The 13142-nt window shown below is 48.0% G+C and overlaps 1 protein-coding gene across 1 annotated transcript; it reads left to right on the top strand.

Moving 5' to 3' along the window:
- Positions 1-6595: 6595 nt before the first annotated feature.
- Positions 6596-12072, top strand: LOC126542404 (cholinesterase-like). Its single transcript, XM_050189463.3, has 2 exons — positions 6596-8080; positions 11907-12072. The coding sequence occupies exons 1-2, from the start codon at positions 6606-6608 to the stop codon at positions 12070-12072; spliced, it is 1641 nt and encodes a 546-aa protein (XP_050045420.3). The 5' UTR covers positions 6596-6605.
- Positions 12073-13142: the final 1070 nt, after the last annotated feature.

Below are 13142 nucleotides of genomic sequence, written 5' to 3'. Positions count from 1 at the left end.
TTTCAAGAGATCGGCAGAATTTCAACAACTTTCAGGTAGGAACGTCAGGAGGATACTCTCCCGAAGATATGGGCATTTAAGGCACATCGTCGTAACTACGACAACGTGCCGTAAAAGCGTATGCTATCAGAAAAAAGTATCCTATTGACATAGGTAACGAAAAGTTCTTGAACTTCGGCTGACCTTCTGAAATACCATTTTTTGAAAGCGTTGCTCAATGAGTTACCTTGGTGCACTGCAGGGAAGTTCAATGGATATCCGAAGGAGCCATGAACAATATTTATGGGCATGCGCAGAAGGACGCGCTTGTGAAGACGTGCAAGACTCTACACGTGACGAAAGATCGCAAAAGAAAGTTCATATAAATAGCCGGAGGAGCTACGTCCCAGATTCTTTCACATGACTCTGTCTAAAATTAATAAATATGCAGGACTTGAGACAAAATGACATTTTATTGCTGTGAAAGCTTCATAGCGGCGACAGAAATCAGAATTTGCGCGATAGGCAATACAATTATTTAGGGACAAAATTTTACTAACGAGCTTTTTTTTTTTATTTCTTTAGGGAACATGTCATAGCATATTGAAGGCAGCCATTAAAGCATACCAATTTGCCATAAATTGTGCCTGGTACGACTTTCCAGAAATTGTAAGTCGGCATCTGCAATGAAATGCGTTGCTGTTTTAGTTATTGTTTCTGCACGCTCTGCAGCAACATTCTGTACTTAAACATCTCAACTGGAACAGCAATACATTTTATGGCGTGTTTGCAGTGTGTGTTCTCGAGAATATTCTGCTGCAGAATGCTTCTCGAAACCGTATACGGAGTGCTGATTGAACAGCTCTGCCGTTAACCACAATGAATTATTTCCACGATAATCAGTCAAGTGTTGGTAATGTTCATACTAACGATTACGGCAGAAATTCTGTTGCGATTGCTATAAACTTTTTCAGCAGAAATCAACATTTCAACTCAAATTCTCGATTTTTAGTACTCAAACACAGTCCGGATCACAGCGTATAAATTGCCTTTGCCGACTTAATTGCTATTTTTTCAACGCAGGTCATTTACACAAGGCATGCAGCTTGGAACAATTAATATACAGGGTGTTTCAGCTAACATTAGGCAGAGTTTAAAAATATGCCGATGCACTCAAAGACGACGCGACTAAATGCATGTGTCTCCCTTTTGTATGTAGTGTCTCACGCTATATGTTGTATTTTGTTAATTAGAGAATTAGTCAAGACTAATTAACCAACTTCTGAAGCAACGAAGCTGGGAAAAAATTCCAATTACGTAGTTGCAGAGCGGCTTGCACAATGTCCGAATAAAATGTTTTTCTTTTTCGATCTATTAAGCATTAGTGTTTTTCAGCTTACTGCCGATGCCCACGAAATACAAAAAAAAAAAAAATAATAACACGGCGTGACATGCCCGCTTGCACGTCGTGATGGCACTGCAGCTCCCAAGCGTTCCGCGCACAAACGACCATAGGATTTAGCCGGGTGTGCTGCCGCGGCGTCTGCATGAACCGCCGCGAGGGAGGCACATCACTGGCGTAAATCGCACAGCGAACGCCTTCGTCACTACCCTGTCGCCTTTTAAGCGGCTGCACGCCCTGCTAGATGCTATGTTCGTTTGTACGCGGAGTTTGGGAGCGCAAGGTAGCTCTTTTTCTTTTTTTATTCACGGCCATGAAGCAATAATGAAAAAAACCTTCGAGCACAGCGCTGCGTGGCAGCACACATTTATTTCTACAGCAGCACCAGGAATGATGCAAATAGGCATAAATGTTGAAGGTTCGTGTACAATATTGTTACGCGCCATTCCACGCACTGAAGCAGGCATCCTGACGAGCATGGAAGAATGCGCCAGAAAGACGGTGAAGACGACGATCAGAGAAGCGCTCGTGTTATTCTGCCATCTAGCCTGCAACCGTCTCTCTCTGTATATATATTTTGTCAATACAATTTGCTATCCCGTTTGGCTACTCTCATCCCCGTGGCATTTTGGTGGAGGTGCGTGGTGCCCGCACGGTACAACGGAGCTCCGCAGCGGCCGACGTTTCGCTTTCTCCACGATGGCGGAACAGGGTCGGCGCCCACTAAGGCGACTGCAACGGCAACGGTCATCCTGGCTTAGCTTAAAGACCCAGGCACATTCTGCGGGACTGACAACGTCGACATCGAGGACTGGCTACCCCAGTGCGAGCATGCAAGCAAGAATAATTACTGGGATGAGACGATCATGTTGGCAAAGATACTATTTTACCTCAAAGGAACAGCGAAGGTGTGGTTTGAGAATAACGAAGACGAAATTGGGAGCTTCGATGCATGCAAGGAAAAGATGCATTCCCTGTTCGGCAAGTCTGCAGATAGAAAGGCAGCAGCAAAGAAGGCGCTGGCATATCGTGCGCAGATAGCGACAGAGTCATACCTGACTTATGTACAGGACGTGCTTGCCCTTTGCCGCAAAGCCGACGACGTCATGACGGAGTCCGAGAAAGTGGGCCACGTGTTAAAGGGCACAGCAGATGATGCCTTCAATCTGCTAATCTGCAATGACTGCGACACCGTCGATGCCATCATCCAAGAGTGCAAGCGCTTTGAGGCTGCCAAAAGTCGACGCATTGCCCATCATTTCGCTCGACTTCCGAACACGGCAGCAACGTGGTCGTGCGAAGACGTACCTGAGCCGTCGGCGCCGTTAACCGTAGAACACTTGAAGAAGATCATCCGACGTGAACTTGAGGCTGTGTCTCCTGCTTCTACGTGCGGGCGTGCTCCCAGATGGTGCCATAGTCCGGATGGTGCCATAGTCCGGATGGTGCCACTAGTCCAAGCTGTCATTAATCAGGAGCTCTCCAAAGCTGGCCGGGACTCTATGTGCGCCGGAGCTCCTTACCAGCCGATCGACCACCGTTCCTCACTTTCGCACGCCCAAGGTCAAAGGTCGCCGTTCCGTACTCGCAGTCCAGCCGAGTGCAGGACTGCTGATGACCATCCCATTTGCTTCAACTGCAGTCGTGTTGGACACCTGGCCCGCCATTGTAACAGCCGGTGGTATTGGTGTCAGGCGCCCCATGGATACAACCGTCGCCCCGACATGGATCATCGCCGAATTCAGCCCTCCGCGAGCCTCCCGAAACCACCGGAGACGACGCTCGCTCCATGACGACGTCATTCACCATCCCCACGTGGTCACCAGTCGCGTTCCCCGTTGTCTCGTCGACAATCACCTCGCTCGCCCCAATTCCGCCGCCCTACGTCGCCGATAGAACGACTACGTCGGGAAAACTATAGACGATGCAGCTCCCAGAGGCGATACTACATCGACAACTCGCCTGCCAAATCCTCTGACCACACTGCATACCAGAATAAACCTGATAGACGTTAAACTAGATGACGCACATGTTGTTGCTCTAATGGATACTAGGGCTCAGATATTAGTGATGAATTCGTAGCTTCGTCGCCGCCTTAAGAAGGTTCTAACACCGCCCACAGTACCGTTCATTCGTCTCGCCGATGGTGGAACGTTTCCCGTGCTAGGGATGTGCTCCGTTCGAATAAGTGTTGCCGACCGATCCACAAGCGTACTACTTGCCATGCTCGAGATATGCTCCCATGAACTCATCCTCGGTATGGATTTTCTCTCTGCCCATTCTGGCCTTATTGACTGTGGAACAAGCTTGCTTCAGCTAAACCTACCGTGACCATGACCTACCATGACGCTCCTTACTGCACGCCAACCGCGTCTGTGTTCAGTGGATTACGTTCGTCTACCTCCTCAAGCGGTTATATATGTGAACTTGCGGTCTTTTTCTCCCATTCCCGATGGCGATTACATCTTGACTTCGATCGTTGACGTCTTATTCGCCAAAAACGTCGCTCTTCTTCACACCCTTATTATAGTTACGGGTAATCGAAACTCTCTACTCATATTGAACTTTAGCTGGTGCACGCAATTCATCCCCGGGGCGCATGTCTCTAGCCCACATTTCTTCTATCTACGAGTGTGTCGTTTCTGCATTCGTCACCGATGCTTCTTTGTCCTCTGCCCCTTTCCCTTCCTCGCACAATCTCGTCGACGGTGATATTCATAAGATGATAGCGTCTGACCTCCTTCCTGCTCAGACAGCCGATATGCGACGCATATTGAAATCCTACCGCAATATCTTTGACTTTAATGACCGTCCTTTGGGATAGACATCTGTGGTCACTCATAATATCAATACTGGGGACGCCAGCCCAATCAGACGACGTCCTTATCGCGTGTCCTATGCCGAGGGAGAAGTGATACAGCGTGAAGTCTACAAGATGCTCACCAAGGACGTCATTGAACCTTCATGCATACCATGGGCATCACCAGTCGTCCTAGTCAAGAATAAAGATGGCATCTGGCGCTTCTGCGTAGGCTATAGCCGTCACTTAAACAAGGTAACGCGCAAGGACGTGTATACCCTCTGCCGCGGATCGATGACGCTCTCGACTGTGTACACGGCTCTGCCTACTTCTCTTCTATCGACCTGAGGTCAGGATACTGGCAGATATCTGTCGATGACCAAGACCGTGAAAAGACCGCATTTGTTACCCCCGATGGACTTTATCAGTTTAAGGTAATGCCTTTTGGACTGTGTAATGCCCCAGCCACATTTGGAAGGATGATGGGCTCCCTTCTTCGTGGATACAAATGGTCAACATGCCTCTTGTTACCTTGAGGATGTCATCGTCTTCTCACCAACATTTGAAAGCCACCTTAGTCGCTTCTCGGCAGTTCTTGAAGTTTTCCGGCAAGCAGGCCTTCAGTTCAACTCTGCCAAATGCCATTTTCGCCGCCGCGAAATCACTGTGCTTGGTCACCTTGTGAGTGCTGAAGACGTGCAACCTGACCCAGGAAAAATTCGCATTGTCAAAGACTTCCTTATGCCACGTTCCACTAAAGACGTGCGGAGCTTTGTCGGCTTAATTGTGCTCCTATATATTTTCGACGTTTTGTCAAGTACTTCGCCGACGTTGCCCGTCCACTCACGCAACTCTTGAAGAAGGAAACGTCATTTTCTTGGGATCCTGAACAAGCCACCGCGTTTCACACGCTCACGACTTTACTTACGTCACCACCCATCGTGGCCCATTTTGACCCGTCAGCCCCTACTGAACTTCGCACCGACGTCAGTGGACATGGCATCGGCGCTGTTCTCGCCCAGCAGCAACAAGGACGAGACCGCGTCATCGCCTATGCCAGTCGCCTTCTTTCCTCTTCAGAGTGCAAATTTTCGATCACTGAGCGCGAGTGCTTCGCACTAGTTTGGACTGTCGGCAAGTTTCGACCGTACTTGTTCGGCCGCGCCTTTTAGGTCATCACAGACCACCATGCGCTTTGCTGGTTGTCTTCCCTCAAAGATCCGACAGGATGACTTGGTCGCTTAGTAGTGTCCGCCGCTTCGAGCAGACCGGCTCATCAACTAGAATTTAGCTATCTGCCACAGGCAATCTTTAAAAAAATTTGAAAGTGTTCGCTGAAACACACTGTATGTCATTGACCACTGAATTGCTGCTGGTTGACTTGAGCATGCAGTCGTGCAAGATTTAAACTTTTTTATATATATTTCGAAAACAAACATTCCGATTGGTACCAATAACATCTTTATTTAGTGCAACCCGCCTCCGTGTCGGGGGCCACACACCATATTTTACACGTTAGTCCTGGCACAACACATCATATCAGGACCGCAATGCGACACAATAATCACCAAACTTCCAATCCATACAATTGGTCTCCTGATCTACGAATTACAATTTTTTTTTATAAGTTACAATCTGAAGGTTACGAGACATTTGGCGTTGCAGTAATTTATAATATAGTTTCCTCGGCACATGTAACCTCTAGCCGCGAAGAAAATTCAAAACACAAATATCAAGTTGGTTTAGTAACCTACGAACCTTTATGTTATAGGTTACTTGTAACTAAAGGTAAACTTAAACGTTACCGCGCTAAGAGTGCACGCAGAGCTGTTGCGGACGCGAAACTAAAACTGCCTACTGTCTAATATAACACTTTTGCGATAGCAAGGCATCTGACACTCGGATCGTTGGATACGTGCGTCACTTACAAGGACGCCGTGACCTCTTACTCTTTGATTTCCCCATATAATCGAGAAAGAGGCGTTACATTACACAATTTTGTCTTCTTTCTTTCTCTCTCTCTCTCTTGATAGCGGTCAGATACAGACTCTTGTCTGTGCACATTAATGACTCCGTTATTGGTAGCTTGTTCTACACATTTCTTTTTTTATGCGCATTCCTTGCGATATGAACTAAACACGACTCCGTGCAATAAAGATTTTTTACCTTGATTATGCGTACCTCTCCGCAGCAATCGTTATTGAACTTGTCACCAAGTGTTAGTGCCCTTGTAGAGACTAAACGACCCATTAGGAGTTTGTAGGGCGACACGGACCGTTAACTCCAGGCCTTCTGGCGCATCTTTCGGATTAGATGTCAAGGACGCAGCCGGGAGATTATAAATATAATCGCATGTTGCCCATAAGTGGGCAGCGAGAGGCGCCACTGTCAACCATGCTGTCGGCGGTCTCAGTGGGGCTTCTCATGCTGTGCATCACCGCGACCGGTGTTTCCGCGAGCCGATACATCACGACTGAAACGCTCAACGGTCACGTTAGGGGTGTCATCGAGCACGTCGGTGGCGTTGACGTAGCGCGGTACTTGGGCATCCCGTACGCAGAACCACCCGTCGGTGAGCTACGCTTCCGCAGGCCAGTGCCGGCCAAATCGTGGCATCCAACGACCCTAGACACGCTGAGCTTCGCCAGTCCTTGCGCCCAAGCCAACGGCTCTTTCCCGCCTTCTCCGTGGCTGGTAAAGAGGGACCAGGTCAGCGAAGACTGTCTCTATCTGAACGTTTGGAGCCCGCTAGGTAGACCCAAACCACTCGGCGTCCTTTTCTGGGTTCACGGAGGGGGTTACAGGACCGGGACGGCCTCCCAGACCCTCTATGATGGCAAGGCCTTCGCCGCCGTGGGGGACATCGTCGTGGTGTCCATCAACTACAGGCTCGGTTCTTTCGGCTTCCTCTACACCGGTCCGGGCTCGTCCAGCGGCAATTACGCCCTCTGGGACCAGCATCTCGGCCTTCTCTGGGTACGGCGAAACATCGCTCGGTTCGGGGGCGACCCTGGCCGAGTGACCGTGTACGGTGAAAGCGCAGGATCCATCGGCATCGGCGCGCAGCTCGTCGCGCCTCGCAACGCCGGTCTAATTCACCGCGCCATTATGTCCAGCGGAAGCAACTACTGGCTCGTGCCGCCGCAAAACGCCGTGGACCACGCGTACGCGGACCGCATCGCCAAACACGTTGGCTGCCTGGATGATTCGAAGCCGTCGTCGAAGAAGAATCCCAAGCAGGTGGTCGAGTGCCTCCGCTCGGCGCCCGTCGACAAGATCATCGACGCGGAAGAAACACAGTTTCCCTCAGAGATAGTGACCTTCACGCCTTCACACGGTGACGATTACCTTCCGCTGCCGGAGGTGGATGCCATAGCCAGGGGCCTGTTCATCCCTCTGGAGAGCATCCTCACAGGAGCGACGACCGAAGAAGGCGGCGTGTTCCTCTACTTCCGAGTCCCGTCCTTCATAAACTTCACGTCGGCACCGGAGCTCACGAAGCAAGAGGTTGTAGACTTACTTTCACAGCGCTACCTAGGCTTCCTGCCCGAAGAGACGCGGTCGATGATCATCGACGGTTACTTGCGCCGCGTACCCGGTGTCTCGGACTATAGCGGGAACCTGAAAGCGCTGATGGACATTCTGGGCGACTACCTGGCCTTCTGCCCGACCAGGTTCTACGCTGAGGCGTTCGCCAAGACGAACCGTCCCGTGTACTTCTACATGTACGACTACCGGTACGAACGCGGCTTCTGGCCGTCCTGGATGGGCTCCACTCACTACGCAGACCTCCAGTTCACGTTCGGAATGCCATACCGATTTCCCGAGCGCTACTCGGATGCGGATCGCGAGCACAGCAGAACTTGTATGCAAGTTATCGGCTCGTACGTCAACACAGGGTATGCCCACGCTACGTTTTATGTACACATTCTTGATTTCTTTACTTTTTCTTTTGCTTTTCTTTCTTTATTTATTGTTAACGCAAGAATTGTGCATTGATATCACTCCTTGATTAATCAGCTTTCTTTTTTTTTTGTATTATGCATGTAAATTTCACTTACCATATCATAATTTTTCTTGCCGTACGTCAGAAACCTGTTGTTGAAGTGACATAGATATGCCTGTCATGGGAAGCTGGAACTGTTTCCCTTAGATACCCTTAAAGATAAAAGTACGTCCTCCAGTAGATTGCAAAATATTTTTTAATGATTATACTCGTATTGCTCATTCATTACATCATACATTAGCGCAGATCGGAAGTAACACAACAATACAGGGTATTGAAACATACATTTGTTGACATAATAAGAACGCTTACATATACTATGAATCCAGCTTAGTTATGCTAGAGGCGGATAAAGTTCCAAGGCGTATGCAATCGAACGGAGGGGTTCATGCTTGAAAAAGACACTACACGTAGTACAGATGAAAATGCTGTCATTCTTATGCAATGGATGAATGGATGCTTTAAGCATCCCCTTTGAGACGGGATGGTGGGTTACGCCACCAAGCTCTTGTTCTTATTTGGCCGAATGTCCTACCTATGTTAAACTCCCCCCCCCCCCACACACACACACAGAGAGAGAGAGAGAGAGAGAGCAAATTCCCAGCTTCAAAGTTTCTGAAGCGCTATTGGGGATTTTGTTTTGTACGCCACCTTTGTGTGTGGTCTCGCCACTTTTCTGCCACCAAACCTTCAACCGCCTTTTTCACTTTTTCTGCGGCGCGGCGCACTTCCGCTGACTACGGCGTCGCGCGCGAGTTGTTGTGATTGTCTCATTTCGCGCAGCGCACGATATTGCGCGCTGTTCACGAGGACACCTGACTAGCGGTATAAGTGAGTCCTACACGAATACTGAGGCAGACACAAGCGGATCGCAGTGCATCCGCACTGGAACACGGTAGAAAATGACACAGTTTCGGTGTCTGCGTGCGCCACTGCACGACGTGGGAGCAAGCAGACGAAATGGAAGTACATCTCTCTTGCTGCGGTGCGAAGTAAAACAAAAACATGCAGACATTCGGTTTGTGTGTTTTATTATTTCTCTAAACTTTAATTCGTCTACTCAAGCAAGATATTACACAAATAACAGATGTTGCCTTGAATAATGCTCGAAGTCACGTGTCACCACGAGCGACGTCACAGCGCAAATACGTGTACGTAGCGTACTAGCACATGTACGTCATCCTCGGGCTTGAAGCACGGCGACCGGAAGGAGAAGGGAAAACGGCGTTCGGTTTGAAATTTCAAATCTTTCCGCGGCGCGTAGCGATGTACTACTTTGCAGACACGATCGTTATCGCGCATTGTATGCTTTGCGCTTGTCAGCTCAAGATGGCGAGACCTGGTGAGAGGCCCTTTAAGCATAGTAGGAAAAAGGTAAGCGAACCTGTAGTGGAGCATAGTTAAATGCGGCTGGAGTCGTATTAAAAGCACTAGAGAGACCTGGGAGCGAAGTTGGGCTCCGTGTTCCCACATACACCCTCCAACGCTGCTGCAGTGGCTAATCGTGAGGGCAGCCACATTGTTCTGATTCATGGCATCCAAATCATTCCAGGTGGCGAACTGCTGACTAAATTTGTGATAGCTCGCACGAAATAATTTGGCTGCAAGTGTTTCTTCAGATCACGTGACTTCGAGCAGCATGGCGATGGGCAGGGAGATGGGCGATAACGGCGAACGGGTGACCGCGCGGCCAGCAGAATAAGTGCAAAACATATTGTTCGCGTTTAGTGGTTGCTTTTGCGGTTCCAAATATTAGTGTGGAGCGCCTCTGAGAGTATTAAGCAGTGACTGGATCTGTGCACAAAGTGAACTCAAAGCATTCAAAATTTTCAGCGCAAGGCATTGCTGTCACTGATATGGTTCCGCAATGTGAAAAACGCAGTGTGGAAAATTTAAGTGCATGGAACACAAATACATTTGACAGTACATTTTCTGTCCGTATTTCTCGATAATGGTTCAACGCATATGGTTTCTAGCAAGAGTCTAGCTGACTCTAATTTTGTAATTACAACATGCCTCGTATGAGCACACCAATCAAAGACTTAATTAGTGAAAATGGTTCATTCAACATCGGATTGGTTTTATGTTGTTCTCAAACTTAAGCTTACTGATTATATACACGCCTAGTGAGTAGTACAGATAGCTTTCAGTATTGGCGACCACTTTTTGTTTTTGATGTTCTAATCCACCGCACAGCAACCTATTTTCTCAAGAGAGTTCAGGCAGGCAGACAATCGCCATCCATTAAAATTGGAAAATGCGATGTTTCAACGGTGTCACTGTGTTGTGCATGAATCATGTTCTTAGTAGTGTTTGAGTATTCCAGTATCACAAAATAGATGCTCAGCAAAAAAGCTGCTTGCTGCAGTTTGAAAACCGTCCAGCACCAGTGGATCACACATAATTATAACGAAATGATCGTACACGCAAACGTTGAAGCAACCCGCCGCGGTTGCTCAGTGGCTATGGTGTTAGGCTGCTGAGCACAAGGTCGCGGGATCGAATCCCGGCCACGGCGGCCGCATTTCGATGGGGGCGAAATGCGAAAACACCCGTGTACTTAGATTTAGGTGCTCGTTAAAGAACCCCAGGTGGTAGAAATTTCCGGAGGCCTCCACTACGGCGTGCCTCATAATCAGAAAGTGGATTTGGCACGTCAAACCCGATAACTTAATTTAATTTTTTTAACGTTGAAGCAACAACACCGATAATTGTCTGAAGTCAATCATTGAGATTCGGTGAATGGGGATTGCTTTCGTCGGTCTAAAAGCAAGTCGAACAACAAAAACAAAGCAATAATATTACATACACTCCTAAGACTACGTACACTGCAGCTGGATTATCATTATATCAATAATACAATAATTAATATAAATGACCACAGAAACATTTATAATACAGATAATTAAGTAAAACCGGTCACAATACTACTGAACGTTTAGATAAAGCTGGTTAATCAGTATAGGGACCGAGGTGAGGTGCACTACAAAGCGAGCGAAAAACCTGAGGATCGTTCGCACCGATAGCAGGAGCAGAAGCGGCTAGCTTGCTTGCTTGCTTGCCTCAGAGAGTGGCTCACACCCACTATGGGGGATTGGTCAAGAATCGGGTGGTTTAAGAAAAAGATTATGCGAGTCTCAAAAGAATCACTATTGAGAAATTTTGAATGACCAGAGGAAAGAAGCAGCTATCTCTTATTCTTCTTCCTTGTTCCTTCTAATCTCGCAGTCCGCAACACGACACACAAGCGCCGGAGTGCGCCATGTATAAAAGGCGGCCGAGAAAGATGGCGATGGCTGCTAGAATCAGTACCAACATCTTCCTAATACCATCCAAATCTTGGCCAATCCCTCGCAGTGGGTACGCGCCATCGAAGAAGTAATTAAATCCAATCCAATTCAGTATTACCTTCGAAATCTGTTCTACAGAAATACTAGTTTCGTGGAGCATATTAAGATAACTCGGGAAAACGTACGCATGATGGCGACTGTCTGCGATATGCGATGCGACAAAAGGTTCAAGCCATCGAACAGAATGTCGCGCATCATAAGCAGGTATACGAAACGGTTTAGTTCGAACGACGACTGTCGTAAGATACACTTACGTAAGGTTATCTCAAGGTAGCCGTAGTATCTAAGACACATATATGTATTCGATACTGCCTAGCCCTGCAGTGTATACGTAAGCGAGGCTTACGTAAGCGAGCCTGTTCTTCGCAGGAATCCGACGGCGCCGGGAGTCGGCGAGTGGCCTACGTTCACCAAGGAACAGCCGCTGCACGTCTTCATGCGCGCCGTTAATGCGAGCATCGGATCAGACTTCCACGGCGAAGAATGCGACGTGTACCGCAAGGTCTACAAGGCGCTGGGCCTCCCAGTGCCCTGAGACACACGGCTGTAACCTGCGCATTTTACTGCGGTCGCAATCATTCGGTCACAATCATTCGGGAAAGTGGTAGTACGCGCTTCGAGTCTCTCTCCTATGGAAAAAAAGAAAGTAAATATAAAGAAACCTTCGCATATGTATGATAATTCAAACAATCCATGCATAGGAGACACCGTTTTTACACCGTTCGGAAGTTCTATAAGTGTTCGTTCTGCCACCGCCCGCAATGTAGCCAAGACCTTGCAAATGTTTTCCCTAACGTGCAATTCCTTGCTATAGACCAGATCATTTTTTAATGTTTTCGCTATTCCCGAGGTTAATACTACTGTGTGCACTATATTGCACCGGCTCTACCGACCTCGGCGTCGGGCTGCGTGTTCCGACGGTCTGGTACGGACGCATTGCTGGCTGTTATTGATAAACTCACCATCACCGACACCGGCGTCCAGCTGCGCATTCTCACCGACGCGCTGGTCATAACGGCCGCTTCGGAGTTCCGACGGAGGCTGCCATGCTGGATGTCTTTCTTTTTTTTTTTATTCACATACCCTAAAGGCCCTTTACAGGCATTACATAGGGGGTTAAAAAAATACAATAAAGTGATCATGTTGCATAACACAGTGAACAATTAGAAAAGCATAAACAAACATGCGCTCAGGAAAACAGGGATCATATCTGGATAAAACAAGTGTTTGAGAACACGCACACATGTGGACCATAATTCTCAAGACAATGTAAAAAAGAATACACTTCTGATAATAATCTATTAAGGACCAGCACAGAGTAAGCACTTCAGTTTGTTGACAAATGCGTCGTATAATTATTTTCGGAAACGATTTCTGCAGGTAGTTTATTCCAATGATAACTGTTGTTTGATTTACGTGCTCCGGATATGGAGCAAAATAAATATTTACCTATCTCTCTTTGATTTACGCTTGATTCCGGCCACGTCGCCACGCGCCACCGCCGAGGGCGCCAGCTGGTTGGTCGTGTGGCTGTGGTATCCACTGGAAAGGTGACGACAGTAGTGGTCACGCATGTCGCTCGATGATTTGGCTTTCTTTTATGTT

Source organism: Dermacentor andersoni, chromosome 2 (assembly GCF_023375885.2).
Source record: "Dermacentor andersoni chromosome 2, qqDerAnde1_hic_scaffold, whole genome shotgun sequence".
Lineage (NCBI taxonomy): Eukaryota > Metazoa > Arthropoda > Arachnida > Ixodida > Ixodidae > Dermacentor > Dermacentor andersoni.
The sequence above is the reverse complement of the archived record's forward strand: the minus strand, read 5'-3'. Positions and strand labels throughout refer to the sequence as shown.